The sequence below is a fragment of the Bacillus rossius genome, chromosome 3 (genome assembly GCF_032445375.1).
Source record: "Bacillus rossius redtenbacheri isolate Brsri chromosome 3, Brsri_v3, whole genome shotgun sequence".
Taxonomy (NCBI): Eukaryota; Metazoa; Arthropoda; class Insecta; order Phasmatodea; family Bacillidae; genus Bacillus; species Bacillus rossius.
In genome coordinates this window covers 105005353-105030753 of record NC_086332.1, presented here as the reverse complement: position 1 = coordinate 105030753, position 25401 = coordinate 105005353, and the positions used below count along the sequence as shown (strand labels likewise).

Genomic DNA, 25401 nt, shown 5'->3' with positions numbered 1-25401 from the left:
TCATAATATATATTTTTTAATTTAATACGTCGTTTTGTGAAAAAACGTTTCAATGTAATTTTATTGTTGTAATTTAAAACACACATAAGTGTGGTCTATTATGAACAGTTTTATAATTAATTTTGGACTCTGATTAAAGAGTCATAAATTATTTTTTTTAATTTAATACATTTTTGTGAAAAAACTCTTCATGTAATTTGTTATGTGTATAATTTATTTTTTTATTGTATGAGGAGTGGTTTGAAGAGTGACTTTTGAATAAAAACTGTAAATGTTATTACTTGTTATATTATTTGAATACTAGCCTGTTCATTGTGTTACTGGGGTGAGATCCGTCTGGAGGGAGGGGTGGTAAGTTGTAAAAAAAAAATTACCAGACGCAACGCGCTGCGGCGTGAGGGGTTCCCAGAGTAAAAAAAAAAAAACGCTGGCAGCCATCTTGCCACATTAGTTAAATATATAAACGCCACAGACTGTGAGGGGCCACAGTCTCTGATCAGTCGCCGCACTGCTGCTGCCGCCGCACTGCTGCTACCTCGACGAGCAGAGCTGCGCCTCCTGTTTTTTCCAGCAAAGGTAAGATAGATAGATACAATTTACTGTAAATGTATTTACTAAGCTGTTTGACATGTTAGGATGATATTATTATCATTTGAATGGAAATATTCTTTTTTTCATTTAACATGAAAATAATATATTACTAAGCTGTTTGTAATGTTAGGATGATATTATTATCATTTTGAATGGAAATATTCTTTTTTTCATTTAACATGAAAATAATATTAAACTTCAACTTTCTTCACCTTTTACTACCACACAATGTTTTCGCATTTACCATCTATAATTTATTATCATTTCCTATTTCATTAATATGTAAATGTTTTTTTTTTAGAAAATATTTCCATCTAGAGATATTCTCTAAAAAAATTTATTTTAAAATCTTGCAAACGGATGGGAGATTTCGTGTACAATCTAACATAGTTTTCTGAAGAAAAAAATTAATTTAAATTTATTATGTCAAACCCATACTCCATAAATACGTCTACTAAATTTTATTCTTTTCTTTCTGTTTTAGCTTTGTGCTCACTGTTAAACGTAATTTCCCTCTCTTTATTTTCTATCTCTTTTCTCTTAATATGTCTTCCCGTTCTTCTTCCCCCGAGGCAAAGCGACTCCGTCTTAATGAAGCTGGGCCTTCTATCCCTGACTCTCGCGATGGTGGGCGGGGGTCAGGGGTGGAGTTGGCGCAGGGGCCCGACGTCTTGCCTCGCCTGGAGCGTGTTACCTTGAACACTGCATTTGCTAACAAGATAGTGGACTTTCGAATTGGAAATGATATTGAAAATGTCGATCCGGACTTGGATCGGTTTCTACAGAGATGTAGGGTTCCCTTTCTGGACTTAACTAACGAATTAATTCGCCCCTTTAAAGTTTACGTTTCACTCTCGGCTTCATTTGTTAAGGAATCTGCAGAGGGAAACGAGAGTGAAACTTTTCATTTCACAACTCACTCAACCGCGATACTGCACTCTGACGAGGTAGGGGAAATCTACGATTCAACATTCATTCCGGAAATCAATAAACACGTTAGTGATTTCGGTGCGGGTGGCAGTGGCTGGGCTCTAAAAAGATTGATTAACATGGATGTACATGTTTCAAACTATAGAGTTTTCATGGTTGGCGCAGCGCACACGAAATTGCCGGCGTTTTTGTACAATAGGAAAGCTTGTGTTAACATTGAGTGTCCCGAGCAGCACTGTTTCCTGTATGCCGTCATGGCAGGTGTGTCGACGGTGGAAGGCAATGTTTCTCGAGCCACTTCGTATCCAAATCCACTCATGTATTTTAATACGAATGGCTTGACGTTTCCCTCCACTCTGCATCAGATTAAAACATTTGAGAGGAACAATGATATTTCCATTAATGTTTACGCTTGCGTAGATTCTAAGGGGAATATCGTTGACGAATGTTTTAGTGGCAAATCTGAATCCTCGATCCAGCCTCTTCGCGTATCCTCTGAGCGAAGAGAGAGACATGTAAATATATTGGCGATTCGTTCGAGTGGCGCGACAGAGCACCTACATTTTGTTTACATAAAATCAATGTCCAGATTATTGAATACACAATTGTCCAAGACGCAACATAAGAAATGGATTTGCGAGCGCTGTCTTCAGTATTTTACAAGCGAAGACAGATTAAATTCACACAATGTTCTCTGCAGCCAGCATCAAGCAGTGCGGACCTGTTTCCCTACAGAAGAGAACAAGTATTTGCAATTTACAAACTTTGCAAAACAGGACCGCCTAGGCTTTATTGCGTACTGTGACACCGAGTGTTACCTGAAGCCTTTCTCCATCTGTTTGCCCGGTGACGAGTCTTCTAGCACTACGCGGGTAAACGAACACGTGCCTTATGCATGTAGCATTTTGTTAGTATGTGGGTACGATAGCTCTTTGACCAAGTATGTGCAATTCGAGGGTGATAATTGTATTGCTGAAATGATCGCAGAATTAGTTTCAATGACACAGTGGGTTTGCGATATTTATTCAAAGACCATTACTATTAAGACACCGACCCGGGCCGTCTCTGCAAGGCTTGCGAGTCAAACACATTGCCATATCTGTCAGAAGGTATTGGCTGGGCAGACGGTGCTCGATCACTGCCATTTTACTGGTGAAATACGTGGTTATGCCCATTCTAAATGCAACCTGGCTTTCAGGATGCAAAAGAATCAACTCGTCGCGGTTTTTCATAATTTGCAAAATTACGATGCCCACTTTTTAATGCAACATTTAGTTTCGCGGCGGATTGCACAGCCGGACGGTTCCTTCGTTGTGGAGAACCCCGGCAGTGTCAAAGTCCTTGGAGTTACAATGGAGAGCTACAAGTGCATTACAAAATACATACCCATTTCAGATAATGCGCAAGGAGGCATGCACACTGTGCGTCTTAGATTCATAGATTCACTTAACTTTTTAAATTCATCTCTGGAAACTCTCGCTGGAAATCTCACGCCAGATAAATTGAAAGTCACCCGTTCAATGTTTCCAGATGACGCACAGTTTCAGTTAGCTACTCTTAAAGGTGTGTTTCCCTATGATTTTGTTAAATCTAGTGAACATTTGCAGACTGCCTCGCTACCATCAAAGGAAGCGTTCCATAACGTAATGAGTGGCACGGACGTGAGTGATCTGGACTATACTCACGCTCAAAATGCTTGGGACGTCTTCCATTGTGCCACATTGAAAGAGTGCGCACTTAGTTATCTTAAGGTGGATACTTGTTTGCTGGCCGACATATTCGAGTCGTTTCGTTTAGTTTGCTTACAATATTATTCATTAGATCCTGCCCATTATATTACTGCTCCCTCGCTCGCATGGGATGCACTTTTATTTAAAACCGGTGCGCGTCTTGAGCTGATAACCGACCCGGATATATACCTCTTCCTAGAGTCAGCCGTTCGTGGAGGTATAACAAATGTTAGTCGACGTCACGCGAAAGCCAATAATGTTCACATGTCCACTCACGACTCGAGCCTTCCGTCTTCGTACATCTGCTATTTCGATGTAAACGCTTTGTATGCTCACACAATGTTAGATAAACTTCCCGTGGGCAAATTTGAGTGGGTTCCCAGGGATGAGTATGCGAGTTGGGATTTCAACGCCATTGACATAGATGGCGATACGTCATATTTTGCGGAAGTGGATTTGACCTTTCCCGATGATTGTCACGACCGCCTATCAGATCTGCCTCTGGCCCCTGTGAATGGCGTACCGCCAAACGGGCGAATGAGTAAATTATTGTTAACTCTCGTGCTGCGTAATAATTATGTTGTTCATGCTAAAACACTGCGGCACTACGTTCGGTATGGGGCGGTCATCGGCCAGGTTCACCGCGTGCTGCGGTTTGAACAGGCGGCCTGGATGAAAGATTACATAACCTTTAATGCTGAGCGTCGTGCCCAGGCTGCGAATCCCTTCGAAAAATCGTTTTTTAAGTTACTATCGAATGCTGTTTACGGGAAAAGTTTAGAGGATTTTAGAAAACACAGAGACATTCGCATCACTTCGTGTTACGAAAGTATTTATGGGGCAGCCGAGCTGATTGGTCGTCCGACATTCAAGGGTCGGCAAATCGTCGATGAAAATCTAGTTCTCATAGAGTTGCAGAAAGGTTCGATAACCTTCGATAAACCTTTGTACACGGGTGTCGCCATTTTAGATTTGTCAAAATTGATTTTATACGACTTTCATTATAACTACATGCGAAAAAAATTCCCTCCACAGTCTCTGCATCTCTTGTACTCGGACACTGATTCGTTAATTTACCACGTTCAGTGTGATAACGTTTACGATTCCATTCGACCCGACTTAGCTTCACGTTTCGACACGTCAAATTATGTGCCAGGTAATGATCAACGCTTCCCCTTAGTCAACAAGGGTGTAACAGGGGTGATGAAAGATGAAGCCGCTGGCAAGATCATTACGGAATACGTGGGTCTTCGCCCGAAACTCTACGCATACAAGATGGAGGATGGTTCTTGTATGCGTAAAGCGAAAGGAGTTAAGGCCAACGTAATCCGATCACTTCTGTTCCCTCATTACCTGGATTGCTTGCTTAAAAATTCACGGATTCTAGGCAGTCAATACCATTTCCGTTCGCGAGGCCACGCCGTGTTTACGGAGCGAGTGAACAAGGTAGCACTGTCTTCAGGAGACGATAAGCGTTGGCTTTCTGAAGACGGTGTCAGCACATTACCTTGGGGACATAAAGATCTGTGTCCTTTTAAAACTCGTGCCTCGCCTGATCCCTCCTAATCATTGTACATATTTCCATTTTTTTTTTCCCCCTCTGATTACGTTCACCAGTGAGACGAACACTGCTGACGTAACCTCCGAGCAGTGGTTGCAGGAACACAACAGCGCTCACCACTCCTCCCCTGCTCGGAGGGTTTTCAAGCGTGTATATATATGTGTGTGTGTGTGTGGGGGGGTTGAAGGCAAACAACAGCGCTTCTTCCGCCTCCCCCCACACACAAAAGAAAAAAACTTAACCCGAGAGGGGTGTGTTCACCTGCCCCCACCGCGCCGCGTCATGATCCTTTCCATTATGCATGTGGAGAGAAAAACCGTCGGTATGTTAAAGAAAATGTGTAGAGATGTTTTTCGAAAAAAAATATATTCCCTATTACCATGTTAGCTTGCATATTATTCAATCTATCATGATTTAACGTAAAAATAAAAGTTTGTTTCAAGTTGCCTCTCAAAGTATATTCAATCTATCCTGATTTAACGTAAAAATAAAAATTTGTTTCAAGTTGCCTCTCAAAGTATATTCAATCTATCATGATTTAACGTAAAAATAAAAGTTTGTTTCAAGTTGCCTCTCAAAGTATATGCAATCTATCCTGATTTAACGTAAAAATAAAAGTTTGTTTCAAGTTGCCTCTCAAAGTATATTCAATCTATCCTGATTTAACGTAAAAATAAAAAATTCCCCTGTTTTTTTTTTTAATTTATATAAATCATCCTCTTGATAGGATGCCTGAAATTTGTGTGACGTTCTTCAGATCTCCCCAACCCCAAGACAAATGGAAAGGATACCATCAGCGTTGGCGGCCTCTTTCTTCGAGGAAGAGGTGGAGGAGGGTGTGGGGACCAGTATACCAGCCGACATTGCGGCGGCCTTCTTCGCAGAAGACCTGCTGGAAGGGCCGTCGTCTCCCCCTCCTCCTCCAACACCGCCGGCCAAGACTTCGCCGCTGCTGTTGGTGGCGGGCCCCTCTGGGACATGTCCCTGGGGTCGGCCGCTAACAGCCGACGAAAAAAGAGGGGTCCGGCTACCTGCTACGAAGCAGAAGGTGCCGGCTCTGCCTAGCGGCGAAGTCGTGGCCAAGCTGATGGCAATGGACGCCCAGCGGGGTAGGGGAGGGGGTAAAAAATAAATTTTTTTTTAAACTAAGTAATATCGTTGTGTTGACTACATTAATTCAATACCCATTATGTGTTACTTGTGGCTGGTAACTTAGTATGCAGAAAATTGGTAATACGTGTAAAGAACTATGCGGTCATGGTAGACTGCTGTTAATGTTTAAAACTCTGTTTTTGTTTAGAAAAATAAACGTACTATTTAATATAATTTTTGTAGCAATGCGCTACTCGTTAAAAAAAAAAAAACTGCTGTGTGAAAAAATAATATATACATACATACATTATAGTTGAACAGAAACATTTACGTAAATGAGACTATGGCAAAAATAATAATATTATTACAAGTTACTTTTACCTGGTATTAATCAAATGGCAGGTACAGGTAACTAACACACCAGGCAGACGTAATATTTTCCGAGACTATGGCAAAATATTATTATTACAAGTTACTTTTACCTGGTATTAATAAAATGGCAGGTACAGGTAACTACAACACCAGATAGACGTAATATTTTTTTTAAGTGTTGGGAAAAAAATATATATATATTTTAACTTTGGAAGAAATTACATTTAAACTCTCTTCGGCTGCGGCGGTCGCCACCCCTCTGCGAGCGGACAGCTGCCAGTGTATGAGTAATTATTTAAATAAAAAAAATTGACAATGGGGGACGGAGGGTTCGAAGCGGTCTTCGGTTGCAGCCGGCACCCCTCTGCGAGCGGCGTCCCCTATGCGGACACCTGGCTGTCTGAGTCATTATTTAATTTACACTGGGGGGGACGAACGAAAGGGCCGTTGGGAGTACGCGCCATCGTCGTCTGCGCGGCTCCAACACCCCTTGGGAAAACATATATTTTAATTTTTATATATATATATATAATGCCTATAAATGCACAATACCTTTTGTTTTAAATGACAAGTGACGTAATAAGCATACTTTTTTTTAAAAAATAAAATTTGGTGATATATATATATTATAAATAATATTATTTTTTTAAGTAATTAATACTACTGTATATATGTTTCATTTCCACAATACACACACTACGAGAGAACATTATGTCTTTAACACAACAAATGTGTTTGAATTCGCTGAAATACGTAAAGTATAATTATTTTTTTATCATAACACGCTATAACCATAAGTAATGCCTATAGCTTATTTTTATTTATTATTATAGACAGACATGCTACACACCAAATTAAGCATACTATAACTATACTGGTCTAGTACTATAAGAAAACATGGCTACACTTCAGTGTGTGTGTTTTTTTCAAAATTTGACATCTACTACTACTACTACTACTACTACTATAGTCATAGAGTAGTGGCTGACGAAATAATACTTTCTTTTATTTTCAAACTTGAGAGAAATGCAAAAAACCAATGACTATAAATGGGGAAGAAAAAAAAAGATGGCGGCCTGGTATGCTGTGCTACAAGATGATGGCGGCCTGGTGTGCTATGCTACAAGACGGCGGCCTGGTATGCTGTACTACAAGATGGCGACTTTCAGCAATCGATTGTCATACATATATATAATATTATTTAATTTTTTTTCCAAAGTTGGCTGTTCTGGTTACTTCCTAGCAGTCGAAATTATTATTTTTTTTCCAATGTTTAAATAAACATGGCGGCCGGCCCGTTTTTTTTTAAATTTCCCGCTTAGCACTATAAAAAAAATAAAACATGGCGGCCGACTAGCAGCCGACACTATACATATTTTTTTTTTAAATTCCCGCCGTTTAAATTGGCCAACTAGCACTATAAAAAAAATAAACATGGCGGCCGCATAGCAGCCGATGCGCCTCGTTTAAATTTACCGCTTAACACTATAAAAAAATAAACATGGCGGCCGCCCATTTTTAAATTTGCAGAACTAGCACTATAAAAAAATATATATACCTTCTCTTTAAAAAAATAAATATTTTATAAGCATATATATACAACATCTGAAATTATTTTCTCCAATATGGTCTCGTGGTCCTGTGGTTAGCATGACGGACTAACGATCCAGGAACGAAGGTTCGAATCCAACCGTCGCCACCCCTCACATTTTTATACTTGTAAAAATAATTCCGGGGCGCGACACTAGCGCTACCTACCCCCCTCATTTAGAAACATACACACACACACCCTCCCCCTCCTCCTCCCCCTCCGCAACGAACACGCCCGAAGTTACCCGACGAGATATATCGATCCTACCGAAGTTGGCTCACGATCAATACATCCAACCACCCTCCACGTGACGTCACCAACCCAGACAAGCACCTGTCAGGAAAAACACCTGTCAGAAAAACACCTGTCACACATGCACCTGTCGAAAAAACACCTGTCGAAAAAACACCTGTCACACCTGCACCTGTTCACGACAGGTGCACGACAGGTGCAGGTGCACCTGTCGCTTTGTTTACAGTGTCCCAGAACCGGCGTGCTCCCCCTACTCACGTACATCTCCTCTCTTCCTTCCCGGTCCTTTCAACCTTCTTTCCCACTCTCCCATCTTCTCTTAATCGTATCACCCCTCCCTTACTCTCTCTCCCTCGCACACACACTCTCTCTCCCTCGAACACACACTCTCTCTTCCTTTTCTCATCCTTCCCCCTCTCCCAACTTATTCTCATGCTCTCTCCTCTAATCACCTACCCCTTTCCCCTCCCGACAAACTCTCCTAGAATCCCCACTTTAACAGTAAAAACTTTTTAAAATGTATAATATTTTGACCTGGGAATAATAAGTAAGCCTTTTATTTACTTTTTGAAATGTGCAAGACTCATATTTGCTGATTACCTTCGATTAACAAAAATATCGCAATGCTTTTTATGTTGTAAAAAAATAATCTAAATTTATTAAAGGACATGCAAAAAATGTATTTAAATAATCACTAAAATGTTGAACATTGATACAAGTGCAGAATAGGTTGAAAGTATTTATCCATATAATATTAATTTTCAAATATTTCAAATTAAATAAATTTATAAAGAATTACACACATTTTCATCCATACATTCTCAAAACGATATCAATTTCAACAAGTTTACAAAAATTTAATAAAAACATAACTACATACTACTAAAAAAATTACTTAAAATTGTCTCGGAAAACAATTAAAATGCTCTAATACGATTTGGCTTCAAATTCTACAGCTAGGAAACTCGCAATACAGATTGTTTGCAATCTCAATACAGCTTAAAATGAACATGAAATATGGTCCATAGCATTTATACATGCTTATTAATGTTAAAATTGTTTAAAAGGCATGTATCAATTTCATAATGTATACAAGTATTTAATATAAAGACAATTATGCATCACCATAAACAAAATAATGTAATAGGTCTTGACTCAGTAAAAAGTATTCTCTCCCATGTGATGGCTGGAGTACATGATCCAACACAAGCTAGAGCGTTCGCAGTGATGCGAGTCCTGAACAAATTGTAAGTAAAAGTTTCTTAAATATGCCAAAATGCGTAAAAGCCTCGAAAACCAAAATCATTGGAAAATAAAGGCCGAAAGAGAATTTCAAATAGAGTGGTTCCGAAAGGTAAATTGTACATATTTTGTGATACTACCACAAACAAACATAATACTTACTTTGTACGCCACTGTTGTGCTGAACACTTTACACATAACTGTTCCTCAATTCGGCAGTATTTTGCCACTATGGTGACAGCATGCAGAAGAACCACCCTGGCTCACTATGTCTCTAATTATAACTCGTGCGAAAGACAGCACAGGCACAATAGGGAAAAAAGGGGAAGCGACGCAACACCTTGCGAACTCTATGATTCTCGGCGAGCAGTTAGAATATTTATGGTCACCGGCCTCGCTGCCATCTCATCTGTATAACATGGCCAAGATGGCCTACCTCCCAAATTCTTAACTAAGTTAGCAGGAAATTTAAAAATAAAAATTTGTGAGAAAGTAGGGGAGAAGGTTATTGAGAAGGGGGAAGTGGAGAGGGGAGGAGGAGGGAAAGAAAGTGGAGTAGCCTACACATGTACCTTACACCAATAAATCATTAAAAAATTTTAAAAATAAATAACGACTAGTGGGCTTAGCCCCCATAGGGATTGCAGTGGGAGGGGGAGGGGTGTGGTTTCTTGAGCGTGAAGGGGGAAGAGGGAAGGGGAGAGAGAATAATAGAACAAATGATTTTTAACTAACTGGGAATGGAGAGGTGGATGGTGATAGTGATTAATTATTTAATTTAAATATCATTTTGTGCTAAAGAACCATTTCGCTCTCCCTACTACCCGCCCCTCGAAGTGGGCACCGATAGTCCGTGCTCCCCTGGTCGCACAGCCTGCTACGCTAGTCGCTGCCTGAACCAGAGTGCAGGCTGGGAAACAAGCCGTGTGCACCGAACGACCACCAAGGCGATTATCACCCACGTGATCGTCGACCCGTAGGTTTGCTGTCTTACCTAAAATACAGCACAGTTTATACAGACTATATAACCAAAGCAATGTGTAACTATTGCGGTCCTGTGTCATTAAGCATAAGCAACACAAACCCCAAAAACTATGCCACATAGCAGGGATACTTTTCCGAAAAGATACAAATTCAGCCAAAACCCAAAATACTCAAATAAGTAATCCCTACTAATGGTGAACCATAGATAGACAAAATATTTACAAAAAGGAAACAAAATAAGGTGGCTGATACATAAAAACTAATAAGGAAACCAAATAATTATTTATTATATCAAAAGAAAAATTTCCCACAGTTACCAATTGTATTACTTTTGTACAAAAGCTATACAATTACACAATGCGAAACAATTAAACCTAATATCACAAGTTACAAAATAACTACTTCGTGTCATTATCATTTAAGGCGAAAAGAAATTTGGATACAACATAAAAATATTAAACCTAATTATTTTGCTCACCATAACAACATACAACTTTTATGCCAAAATTCAATTAGTCTCGGCCAAAAAAGTTAAAAAAAATCATTATACGTTTTTAATTTATAGTCTTGCGGCAACTTCTCAAATGGGGTACACAACAAGTAATTATATTCCCACAACAGCTCAATAAACAAAAAGGTAAAAGTCGTTAGGAACTACAGTCTAATTGTTGCAAGACGCGATTCATTTTGTGTCGACAACTGCTTAAGTCTCTCTGGAACGTTTAAAAAGTTTACAAAATCAGGTAGCCTCAAGACAACACCAGTTTATCTTTCAAACAAGCTTACAACCCCAGCATAAGCAGTTTATACAAAATACGACGAACCCAGCATTTTTTTGTACTTGCACGCGTATACCATGTTCAAAGAAGGCGATACGGCTATTTACTGTTCTACATAACTGTTCGCTCCAAATTCACGGTAAATTACACCACACCACGATATGAGTCAGATGTTTCAAATATACTGCACTCCGCATATGTGACGATCAGCATTGTAGCTTACAGCACCTGCCTGTGCCAGGCGGTTAAGATAATCTCGCCTGCAGCGCAGCACAACAGCTGTCAGTTAATCACAGTTAAATAGGAACACGTGCACTGCGTAGTAACTGTGGTGCTGGATTTTCCCTTTACACTGCATAAGTCCCGATAAAAATTTACACTAAGCACTCGTAAAAACATCTAAAATGTTGTTTATAGTGTGTATAAAAAATGTTATATAAGCAAACACAGTAAATACCTAATCATTAAAAAGGCCGAAAGTTCACAGTTATTTAAAAATGGAAACCCAGGTCTATGCCTATCCTGGACGTGGCACTGTAGATAAAAAATCCAAAATCCATGGCGTGTCATCACGTCCCGACTGCGTCAGTAGCAAAACCCGCATCAGTAACGAGGAGGCTCACTCCCACAGCGAAGTTTCCGCAGGTCGACCCATACTCCTTGACAGCCCGACAACTTCTCTCGTTGGCAGCTCGAGACATTCTCCCCAGGCACGCTGTCCAAGCTTCTCTCTGGCTCGTGAAGTCCACCGCCGCGCCACCGTCGCGATCAAGCGGCCGACCTCCAACAATCCATTGCAGTCGCGCCAACTTATGCTATCAAACTTTCCCACAACAACCACCAGAAACTTGAAACTAAAGTTTAAAACTAAAAACCTGCTTTTTAGAGCTAAAAAATGTTATCTTGTTAGTTTTATAAATTATTGAACAATAATAATATGTTTTAGAGCTAACAAAGAAATGCAACTTACCAAGATTTAGCCTTAAAAATGGAACCAAATGGAACCCGTTAAAAAAGGTTCTACAAACAATAAAATAATACTTTGAAAAAAATATCATACAAAAATATAGTAAAACAAAAATTATTAAACATCAAATTTTTGGCCCCAGGTGCACACTATTGAATCATATATGTAAATACATTAATGCTCTTGTGCAAACGTGACCTAGACCCGACCTCTGTTCGATTCACATCTCCCTGGCAGCAGTCACTCCCACCAGAGGGAGTCAATTCCGGCCCAGCTGGTCCGGGGAGTGGATGCGAATCGCACCGCGAAGCCATTACAGCAGTTTAAAAAATACAATAACAGCAATAGTCTAAGCTCTTTCTAGTCATTCTTACTGCCTTGAGAGCACCTCCACTCGGTCTATCGTAATGTGCACACATGAACATTATATCAGGGCTATGTCAACGTGCCTGGAGACGAGACGTGACTAGAAAAAAATCGCCCGCACTGGGTGGCTATGCCAGTGAAACATTCGATTCCCAGTTTTTTTTAGAGGGTGAGGACCTTCGCCACCCACCACTTAGTTGCTCACTTGGCGTTTTCCACCTGATTTACGGGCTAGAGTGTCCTTTCCGTAACGCAGTAAACCCGCGCGTAAACTACCGGAGGCCACAACCGGAGGACTCTACCAGAGGATGCTACCAGAGGATGCTATCGTAGGATAATACCGGAGGACACTACCGGAGGATACTACCGGAAGAAACTACTAGTGGATACTATTGGATGATACTACCAGAGAACACTACGGAGGACACTACCAGAGAACACTACGGAGGACACTACCGGAGGACACTACTGGAGGACACTATCGGAGGACACTACAGGAGGACACTACCGGAGGACACTGCCGGAAGATACTACCGGAGGACACTACTGGAGGACACTACCAGTGGATACTACCGTAGGATACTACCGGAGGACAATACTGGAGGACACTACCGGAGGACACTACTGGATGATACCACTGGAGGACACTGCCTGAGGACACTACCGGAGGACACTACCGGAGGATACTACCGTAGGACACTATCGGAGGATACTACCGGAGGACACTGCCTGAGGACACTGCCTGAGGACACTAATGGAGGACACTACCGGAGGACACTACAGGAGGACACTACCGGAGGACACTGCCTGAGGACACTACCGGAGGACACTACCGAAGGACACTTCTGGATGATACTACCGAAGGACACTACCGGAGGACACTACCGGAGGACACTACTAGAGTACACTACCGGAGGATACTACCGGAGGACACTACCGGAGGACACCACCGGAAGAAACTACTAGTGGATACTATTGGATGATACTACCAGAGAACACTACGGAGGACACTACCAGAGAACACTACGGAGGACACTACCGGAGGACACTACTGGAGGACACTATCGGAGGACACTACAGGAGGACACTACCGGAGGACACTGCCGGAAGATACTACCGGAGGACACTACTGGAGGACACTACCAGTGGATACTACCGTAGGATACTACCGGAGGACAATACTGGAGGACACTACCGGAGGACACTACTGGATGATACCACTGGAGGACACTGCCTGAGGACACTACCGGAGGACACTACCGGAGGATACTACCGTAGGACACTATCGGAGGATACTACCGGAGGACACTGCCTGAGGACACTGCCTGAGGACACTACTGGAGGACACTACCGGAGGACACTACAGGAGGACACTACCGGAGGACACTGCCTGAGGACACTACCGGAGGACACTACCGAAGGACACTTCTGGATGATACTACCGAAGGACACTACCGGAGGACACTACCGGAGGACACTACTAGAGTACACTACCGGAGGATACTACCGGAGGACACTACCGGAGGACACCACCGGAGGACAGTACCGGAGGATACTACCGGAGGTTACTACCGGATGATACTACCAGAGAACACTAGAATGGTTAGCCCGCACCCTTGCTCTTCAGGAACATTTGTAATTGTGTGCGAAATATACTCTTGTAGATCCACGAACAACTCCTGTCAAGCAAGAATCCGCAAAAGCTAGCAGTTCCCTTCCACTGACGGTCATTTACAGCACGCATGCAGGATATCTAACGTGTACGAATGGCTCTGGCTACGTGCAGGAGAAAGGACTTATGTCAAGTAGATTTATGTACTAGTGGTACTGCATAATAAATATCCTCATAACCGGCTCAGACTCGTTCATCATAAGCATAGCCTCCTGGGGGACTATAACACCTGGAGTAACCCTGTTTGCCAATCCATTACTGCCCCGACTGCCAAATGGCGACGTCATGCCCTGAGATCATCCATTTTCATCGTTCTGTGAGTCGATGCTCGGGCAAACCACACGCCAACATTTCCACCCTACCCGAGACCTACAGGCAGTATGCGTGCCTTAAAGTAATGCCTCAATTCTTTCTAGGAAACCAAAGCGCTAATCGAATACCTTTTTTTCCCATAATAGTACTTGTAAACCTAGAGTGTAGTTTGGACGGAACCCCGCGAGCATGGCTGTTACAGAGCACGGACGAGGTGTTGGAACGCGCCCTGGAGGCAGCCCTGCAGGCCGGCTACCGGCACATAGACACCGCCTACCTTTACAACAACGAGGAAGCCATTGGACGGGTGCTGAGGAGGTGGCTGGACGCGGGCCGCGTCAGGCGGGAGGACCTGTTCGTGGTGACCAAGGCAAGACATTCCTTTAGCCCTGCATCACGTAGCCTTGTTCACTCGCTGGCTTGACACCCCTCCTGCAGAAATATTTGTTTTAAACAAGGTAAACCTGGACTTTTCAAGCATTATAAACTAACGTCTTTTCAGATCGAGATTACTAATATATGAATTTAAGAACAACTTAAAGCCATAAGAAACAAAATTTACATAATCATGACTTACACATATGAAATTTTTCACAAGTTAACCTTGAAATGAAAATGTTTAAACTGTATTTTATTTTAATTTACATTTATCTCATACAGTTTTGTAAATATCTTTCTATAACAACATAAGAAAAAGTGAGAGCCACACTCCATAAAACTGACCTAAAATTACATAAATTTCAAGCCGAATAATAATAATAATAATAATAATCAAGAAATAATATGAAAAGTATTTTCCGTTTATAACAATTATAGCTGAAGTACCAGGCGTTTCTCGGGCTGAACACACAGGGTGAAGAGAATTTTATTTTTCCTAATTGGATGCAGGTAGTAATTTTCTTCTTAATTTTAACGTCAAATGTGCACAAATTCATCAGGAAGTGCCCAAATTCTGATTCAAGGGGTAGAAAATGTCCATGCGGAAGGGAAGGGAGGAAGGAAAGTAGTGTTGCGAAATCTCATCTATTCCATGAACATTTAAAAAAAAAAATCAGTTGTAGATGATGTGTTCCTCTTTTTTTAACATCAAGTGGGCAAAATTTCACCAAGGAGAGTCAAAATCCTGCTATAATAAGCAGGAAAAGGAAAAAAAAAGAGCTGTTTAGTGTATTCTCATGTTTTCAGTGATTTTTTTAAAGCCAAAAGTTTACAATAAATTCCACTTTTTTTGTATGCCACTTGTTATAAATTCCACCAAGGATTACCAAAAATCTGCTTTAAAGAGTATTAAAGTGGAATGGGTGTAGTTATTTCTAAAATTCATGTAATTAGGAAAAAAAGGGGAAGTTTTTTGAAATCAGATGTTAACAGTAATTTTATTTTTAACATTTAAGTGTGCAAAATTTCATCAATGAGTGAAAACTTCTCCTTTATGGGTGTAGTTTTTTTTAACTCTCATGTAAATACTTTGATAGAGCTAATTAAAAAAAAATTCTGACTTTTAATATCTTATTTACTTGCAAAATTTTAACAAGTGCCAAAATACTGCTTTTGGGGTAGTAAACTGGCATTAGAAGTGTTTTTTTTTAAATCTCATGTAATCGGACAAAGCTTCTTCATCTTAATTTTATCGCCAAAGTGTGCAATATTTAATAAAGAAATACCAATAATTATTCTGTTTTAAGGGGTGGGAAAGAGGGACGTGGTGTTTTTTTTTTTTTGAAACCTCATGTAGGCAGGAAGTTGGGGGCGGCTATTTTGAAATAAGATAAAACTGTCAATAATATATTTGAATGTATCAAAATTATGTTATAGGGGTTAGGATATAATGTAGACCGTGATCTTAATTTTTTTTTGTAAATTGTAAGTTCAACAGTAATTTTCGTTTTATTTTGAATCTTATGTGTGCAAACTTTTACCAAGAAGCAGCAAATGTTGCGTTAATGGGTGGGAAAGGGGACGAGGGTGGTTTTTCGAAATTTAATATATAGATAGTGACATTCGTCTTTTTTTCTAAATAATTTGTAGACAGTAATATTTTAAACGCGAAGTATGTAAAATGTTATCAAAAAGTACAAAAATTCTAATTAAGGAGGTGAGACAGGTGGATGGGTGATCTTTTCATTTCATATAAACAGTAACCAGAATTTTTTATATAAATTAATTGTAGACCGTAATTTTTCCCTTTATTTGAAGGCAAAGTGAACAGAATTTCATTCAGTAGCGTCGAAGCTCTGTTTTAAGGCTTGTTTTTTTTTTTTTTGGTAATCTCATGATGACAGGGACCTTCCTCTTGTTTCGAAGTTAAGTGTGTAAAATTTAATCAATCTCGGAGTTAAACTGTAGATTTGTATAAATAAACAAACAAATCTACAAACATACGGAAAATCTTCTCTATACATTCATAGACTTGCTGAATAACCTGGCGTTGCCTGGGCTGAACACAGGTTGAAGGTGTGTGCGTCTATATATATATATACTAGCGGACCCAACACACGTTGTTCTGTTCAAACGTTTTAAATTTGAAAATATTTACAGGAAATTTCCCTGAATCTGATCACAGCACCCTCTGCCGGGTCGAACTGAAATAAAAATAAATATTCGATAACGCGATAACAGCGCTTCCTACTGGATCCAATGTAAAAACATCCAACGTAAAACAACTAAATTTAATTTAATTAATTAAAAATATTATTTATCGGATTGAATTGTGAATCTAAACCATTCTTGAATCCACCTGAACACATACTGTAAAGTGGACCGGACAGACGTTGTCCTAAAATTATATATTTTTCTAAAACTTAACAAAAAATCATGAAAAAACATAATAAAAAATTAAAAAGTATAAAACTTAAATTTTAAATATACTTTAAACTTTAATTACTATATGCAATTTTTATTTTATAAATGTTATAATTTATTTTACAAACTTATATTTTTATTTTTAAAGAGGCGTTTAGTACGCCATAAGTTGCATAGAATAAAATGAGAACTGACGATTTAAAATTGTAGGTTAAGTTGATTGGTATTGAATGTACGTGTATGCATCATTAAAATTACGAAAAAATAATGTTAATTACTCACTTCAATACTGCACCTAACAAATTTGCACAATGTATATTTTAATTACACTTTAAAATGTTATTTCAATAAATAATAAATATTCTCAATAAGCAATTCTATTTTAATTTTAATGTAATAACAACAATCCATAGAATCCATCCAAAGATTAACAACACATAAATAAATACACAACACACACATATATATACTGTAAACCTAAACCATTCCAAGATCAACAACAATTTATAAATAAAAAATTAATTAAATAAACATTTTCCAGTGGACCAAATTGTAAATCTAAACCATCCTCGAATCCCCGTGAACTCACACAAAAAATTTCATCAAAATCAGTCCAGCCGTTTAGGAGGAGTTCAGTGACATACACACGCACACAAGAAATATATATATATATATATATATATATAAAGATATATATATATCCCTTCACTCTGTATATATACATATACATATATATATTCGAAATAGGTTATGGACAGTAAATTTCTTCTAAATTTGAATTTCAAGTGTGCAAAATTTCATCAAGAAGGATAAAACTATCTGCTTTATCCTTTTCCCCTCCTTCCCCCCTCTCCTGCACGCGCATGCGCACCGTCGGAGGACTGCACTGGGATAGGTCTCTTCGCTTAGACCTCAGAGCGGCGCATGCACCCCAGCTGAAACGATTATTGCAGTTCACGAGGGTGGCATGAACTTAGTTTATGTAGCTTCATGTATCGGTCTTGATAAAATTGTGGTTCGGAACCACCCCAGTGGATTTTTTTTTTTTTTTTTTACTTTAGCTCCATTGAAGACCAAAGTCTTTATTTGTCATGGCTTCGGGTTGCAGTGTCTTGACTATGTTTTTTTTTTTGAGCATGCCAAGAATTGGTTTGATAGCTGTGATGCATAGACTGCCTCTTCGTGGTAGAGATTATGCTTAAATATATTTAAAGATAATTCTTCGCTACCGGCAGTTGTTTGTTTTTCTGTTAAGGTGAAAGCACCTCCTTAATTATTTCTGATATCGCGTAACGCTATGACGGCTGCGCGCACTTGACCGCTCGTAACAAGTTGTGATCACTAATGGTTGCCATGAATCGAAAGTAGAGATCCATCTTACATTAGGAGGCACATGAAGGGCTTTCTTTAACTTATTTGACATTGATTTACTAGTAAGCGTTCTGTCTCATGTGTTTTGTATAATGTGTTAGGGAATGACTACGTAGCAAGGAGAATTCTGAAAGAAACGAATATTGAGGATATTTGTAAGATTCCTGTGGTTCATGAGATTGTATGTTAGTCAAGACTCATGATAGTAGACCAGAATCATAAATGTACAGAAGCTAATGTGTGTGGAAAATTATTTTGTGCGCTACTATAGACTTTTATTGTCATGCTCGTATCACGTAGGTTAAATATTATGTTAGTGCACATATATTGTAATGGTTGTTAAGTTCATGTTGTAAAGATTGCGTGCGTAGTGGTTGCTGTCGGGGATATAGCGTTTGCAGTGTTCGTACTCGGCGCGTGTCACGTTTATAAATAAGTGTTTTCTTAAGAACTGTGTTAATGTGTTCAAGTGTTGCGGCATGGTTAAAATAATTTTAACAGATTCACTTATGGTTATTGTATTAATATGTCTGTGCATACTTAAATCGTTTCTATGTGTGATAAGCATTTTTGGTTTTGGAAAAAAATGTATAGTAAATAAAATATTTTACCCTCCATGTTTTTTTTATGGATTGCATCCTGCAGTTTGTTAGGTTCTACGGAGTCTGGTAGAGGCGCACATGCCCCTTACACAGCATTAAGGTGTAGATAAATGAGTGTCACAAGGTCGCCTCAGCTATTCTGCAGGTCTCCAGCAGGAGCCGTCGGCACCCCGGGCCCATCGTGGTTGGTGTCCATTGTAATTCACGAGGTTGGAATCAAGGTATATGGGTATTATTTTTCGAAATCAGGCGGTGACTAATTTTTTTTAATCTTGAACATCAAGAATGTAAATTTCATCAAATAGTGCCAAAATGATATCTTCAAGAATATTAGTTTGGGAAGGGGGGGGGGGTGATAGGAGTTGTTTTTATAACTTATAATTGGAAATAATTGGGGTTATTTGTTTTCGAAATCAGATGCAATCTTATTTAAAATGTAAAGTTTGCAAAACATTTTCTGGTAGTAACTACCAGAATTATGTTTTAAATGGTAAGAAAGGGCTATGGAATTACATATTGTGAAATAAAATTTAGAAATAAAGTCTCTATTTTCTTTAAATGTCAAGTCTGTAAATCTTCACCAAGTATCTATTAACAATAATCTGTTTTAAGAGTAGCGAAAGGGCGATAGGTGTATTTCCCAATTCATGAGCTGAGCGATGCGGGTATTTTGTCTCAAAATCAGATTTTTACAGAAATTTTCTTTTTTACTTTGAAAGTCAAGACTGCAAATTTTTTTTTAATACAACCAACATTCTTATTTAAGTGAGGGGTAGGTGAATGGGCCAGTTTATCGAAATTAGAATTCTCCTCTCAGTGGTTGGCAAGGAGATAGAGTTTTTTTTTTTAATTTGAAGTTTTGTTTATCAAAATTAGTTTTAGAAAATAATTGTTGTCTTATTTTTCAAAAGTCAGGTGTGCAAAATTGTATTACCCAAAGTAATATATATTATTGGTATGCCTACGCCTGCAGTCGGAGTGAGGATTGAAGATTGCGTCCGCCATCTTGAATTATGACGTCGTCGCGGCCATCTTGGATGACTTTGACCTTTGATATTGACCTTCAATAATTGCCAAAAATGACTCGAAATTCTTCAAAATGTGCCCCAAAATTCACTCAAATGCGCCAGAATTGCCAGTATTTTGGAAAATAATTCTGCCAAAAAATCTACATATATATATTTCAAGGAAAAAATTCCCGTGATGAGGGAAATATTCCCGTTTTAGTCCTCAAAAAATGTGAATGGCTTGAAAATTCCCTAAAGCGGCTTAAATTCTCCATGAGCAAGCCGCACTCAGAAACCGAGATCATGACCTTGACCATTAGGATGTCAAGGCCGTAATTTTGAATTATGACATCACCGTTGAACTTTTCGATACGGTCGCCGTCTTAAAAATCAATTTTTTAATGCTAGAAAATCTGGGGAAAATTTAAAATTAATTTAAAAATTAATTAAATATTTTTAATGCAAATTTTCATGATTTTAAAACTATAACGTCATGTCCACCATCTTGAAACTCCGTAATTATTTAGCTAAAAGTTCAGGAAAAAATTTTAAGTTAATAAAAAATAAATACTATTTCAATAAAAAAAATAATTAAAAAACGCTCTTACATCATGGAGTCCCGGTTCTAACTTGAAGAGAGCAAAAAAAAAAGAAAGAAAGAAAGAAACGGATCCTTCCTCCACAGATGTTAACGACCAACTTGTATTTTGGCAATTTTTGAAGGTCTAAGATGGCCGCCGTGACATCAGAATCCTAGATGGCGGAAACAATCCTCAATCTTCACTCCGACTCCAGGCAGAGTACATACCAATATATACTACCCCCAATAACAAAATTCCAGTCTATGAGGGTTGTTTTTTGAAATCTCATGTAGATTGAAGGATTTTTTAAAAATTGGATTCAGTAATTATTCTCTTATTTTAGATGACAAGTGTGCAAATGTTCATGAAGAAATACCAAAATTCTACTTGAAGGGGTGAGAATGGGTTTTGGTGGTGGTTTTTCGAAATATAGTGTAGACAGGAGGATTGGGTTAGTAGTTTTTGAAACCAGAAGTAGGTAGTAATTTGCCTCTTTTTTGAACGTCAACTCCACAAAATTTTATCTAGAAGTAGCAGAATTATATTTTTATGTGTAGAAAATAGTTTCGGAGGTTATTTGGAAATATTATGTAAAGAGGTGGTTGGAGCTTTTTTTCGACACCACTTTTGACAGTAGTTTTCCTCTTGATTTTAAAGTTAAGCGTGCAACAATTCGTAAAGAAATACCAATATTCTGTATTAAGTGGTGGAAAAGGGGGACGGGGTGGTTTTTGAAACGTCATAAAGACGGTATTTTTGAAATAGGATGAAGCAGTAATTTTTCTCTTGTTTTTAACAACAATTGTGAGAATTTTTTATTTAGATATATTAACGCATACTTTAAGGGATTTGAGAAGGAGCATTGTTTTATTTTAATAGCACATAAACAGTTACGCTACACTATTTTTCTAATTTTATGTTAAACAGTAATTTTTCTCTTATTTTAAATGTCATATGTACAAATTTTCATCAAGTAAATTACAATATTTCTCTCTTAATGGGTGGAAAAGCGCGAAAGGGCTGGTTTCTCGAGCTTTCATATAGCCTATTATATCCCCCTTTTTATAAATAAGTTGAAGACAGCAATTTTTCTCGTTGTTTAAATGCAGAGTGTGCAAATTTTATCATTAAGTACAAACATTATGTTTTATGGGATGGGAAAGATGATTTTTTTTATTTCACGTACCAGTGATACACCTCTTTTTTTTTTTTTTTTAAGGAATTAATTATATACAGAACGTAATTTTCCCCTTATTTTAAAGGCAAGGTGAAAAAAAATTTCATATAGTAGTGTCAATGTTCTGTTTTAAGGGACTGGAAAGAGAGGCGGGGATGGTTTTCGAAATCTCATGAGTAGTATACGAATGTATGTCCGGGAACAGGGTTAAGGGTGAGAAGCTGAGTGTACAGGGTTTTTTGTGTGACGGCTTCTACTGCCTTGGAACCTAAAGCTCCGATCACGGCGGCCATCTAGGATGACCTTGACATTTGGCTTTCAAAATTGGCCCAAATTCGCCTAATTTTCCCCATTATTCCTCCAAATTTGCCAAAATTTCCATTATTTTTTTTGGAAAAAAATCCCGCCAAAAATCCTCAAAAAATTCCACAATTCGAAAATTAGGATTTCGAAAACATTAAAATACTTTTTGCCCTATAAAGAACACAATGTCCTAAAAACGGCTCAATAATACATCTCTAAAGCCTCCGATAAGCCGTTTCTAGGAATTAGGATACCAAGACCGCCATTTTGAATTATGACATCAACGATGCAATTTCCGTTTTGGACGTCATCTTGAAAATCCGTAGTTTTAATGTTAGAAAATCTGGAAAAATTTTCAAATTTATAAAAATTTAAATAATCGTACTTAATAATAAAAAAATTAATAAATAATTATTTAAAAAAAATTAAATGTACACTTACGCCATGGAGCTCGGAGTCCTCGGTTCAAACCCGACGAGGTCAAAAAAAAAAAGACGCCTGGTCCTTCCTCCACGGAAGCAGCTGGCAGACTGACCTCCCACCACTTATGACAATGTATATATATCGTCATCTAGTAAGACGTCATGTCCGCCATCTTGAAAATCTATATTTATATGCGATTTAATTATAAAAGTTTTAAAATTTATATAAAAAATAAATAAATTTTTATATAAATATTTAAAAAACATTTGCATGTTTCGTTACGCCCGCCATCTTGAAAATCCGTAATTTCAATGCTAGAAATACTGAAAAAATTCCGAAAAATATTTAAAAAAAATTGCCTACTTCAAATGTTTAGTTATTTAAACGATTTCGGTCCTCGGTTCGATTTCCGGCGAGAGTAAACCAGTAATTTATAAAATTTATTAAAAAAAATCTCAATAAAAAGTAATAAAAACATCTTACGACACACCCGACATTTTGAATTATGTCACCACTGTATCATTATCGTTAGGGACGCCATCTTGTATATCTTTATTTAGTATCCGATTTTAATGAAAAAGTTCAAAATTTATCAAAAAATTAACTTATTAAAGTAGCCTACTAATTAATTTGGTCGATTACCGTACTTGATTCAAAACCGGTAAGAGCAAATAAAAAACGACAGATCCTACCTCCACGGAAGCCACCTAGACTGACCTCACATCACCAATACTAAGGTATATATCGTCAGTTGGTATGATGTCATGTCCACCATGTTGCCTTCGTCTGCTGGAGTCCACCATCTTGTTTTCGTCTGCTATAGTGTGCTGACGATATGTTAGTATAATTTTCTGTTTACCATACCTTTGTCCTCGACTGTTGACATTTAACTTTGACCTTTACCTTGAAATTTGAACTTGACCTTGAAATTTGACCTTGAAATTTGGCATTGGCCTTGAAATTTGGCCTTGACCTTGAAATTTGACCTTGACCTTGAAAATTGACTGTCATCTTGACGACCATCATGGATCCGACATTTTGTGTTCAGTACATGCTACCAGGAGCTATCACCTGCTAGAGGACATTGTCACCATCTTGTTTTCGTCTGCTGAAGGACACCATCTAATTATGTGTGTAGGTACTCGTCTTATAGAGTGCTTTACCATCATGCTAGCTAACCCACTAGAATGCAGTAATAATTTTTTATAACTGAGGTGTCCGCCATCTGGATATTTGGGCGCTATCTTGGAATCATGTAATTATTTAGCTAGAGATTCGGGAAAAAGTCCAAAATTCATCAAAAAATTCACTCATTAAAGTAATGATTGCTTCGAAACTTGGTTCGATACCTGGGCGATATATAATTAATTTAATATAACATAATTTTAGCATAATAGTGGCAGGTTCGAGAAATAAAACACAGCAAGTTCTTTTACAAAATACATTTTATTACATATCTACTATTCTACTACAGAAACACATGCGAAGGTTAGCAATCTTATAAACTTATAGGTCTATATACCCGTGAAATGACTAATTCTTAGCTCCAATCGGTTTATACTAGACAGGGACCAGCCAGAACGTTTACTGACATAGTCCTCCTCTTCTTGACAGAGTTTCTGGACACCATGTTTAACAGTCTGCTTCACGACGTCATAACTGTTAATTACTGCAGCCGATGTCTTGAATGTACACTTCTTCACTTTGTCATCGAACATATATGATTTTCCATATATAGAGTCCAGCCACATGTTATATTTTAAAGGAACGTTTGTTGCTACATCAACAGTAAGCTGATTTATAATATTCTGCCTGATACCACCAAGGCAAATAAAATGTCTTTGGCTCCAATTGCTTCAACAGCTCCAAAACTCCAAAGCTCCAAAATCTATATAGGTCCAAAGCTCCAACAGCTCCAAAACTTCAATAGCTCCATAGCTCCAACAGCTCAAAGCTCCAACATCTCCAAAGCTTAAATCGCCAACAGCTCCAATGCTCCAAAGCTTCATCAGCTCCAAAACTCCAAAGCTGTCTAATATAAACCGATTGGAGCTAAGAATTAGTCATTTCACGGGTATGTAGACCTATAGGTTTATAAGATTGCTAACCTTCGCATGTGTTTCTGTAGTAGAATAGTAGATATGTAATAAAATGTACTATGTAAAAGAACTTGCTGTGTTTTATTTCTCGAACCTGCCACTATTATGCTAAATTTATGTTATATTAAATTAATTATATATCGTCCAGGTATCGAACCAAGTTTCGAAGCAATCATTACTTTAATGAGTGAATTTTTTGATGAATTTTGGACTTTTTCCCGAATCTCTAGCTAAATAATTACATGATTCCAAGATAGCGCCCAAATATCCAGATGGCGGACACCTCAGTTATAAAAAATTATTACTGCATTCTAGTGGGTTAGCTAGCATGATGGTAAAGCACTCTATAAGATGAGTACCTACACACATAATTAGATGGTGTCCTTCAGCAGACGAAAACAAGATGGTGACAATGTCCTCTAGCAGGTGATAGCTCCTGGTAGCATGTACTGAACACAAAATGTCGGATCCATGATGGTCGTCAAGGTGACAGTCAATTTTCAAGGTCAAGGTCAAATTTCAAGGTCAAGGCCAAATTTCAAGGTAAAGGTCAAAGTTCAATGTCAACAGTCGAGGACAAAGGTATGGTAAACAG

General features: G+C 38.4%; 1 protein-coding gene across 1 annotated transcript in view; it reads left to right on the top strand.

Moving 5' to 3' along the window:
* Nucleotides 1-25401, top strand: part of LOC134531103 (1,5-anhydro-D-fructose reductase-like) — a 78309-nt gene that overhangs the window by 14665 nt on the left and 38243 nt on the right. The window contains exon 2 of the mRNA XM_063366651.1: nt 14644-14811. Within this exon, the coding sequence (XP_063222721.1) occupies nt 14644-14811 (168 nt within the window). The remainder of the gene's footprint in view (nt 1-14643; nt 14812-25401) is intronic.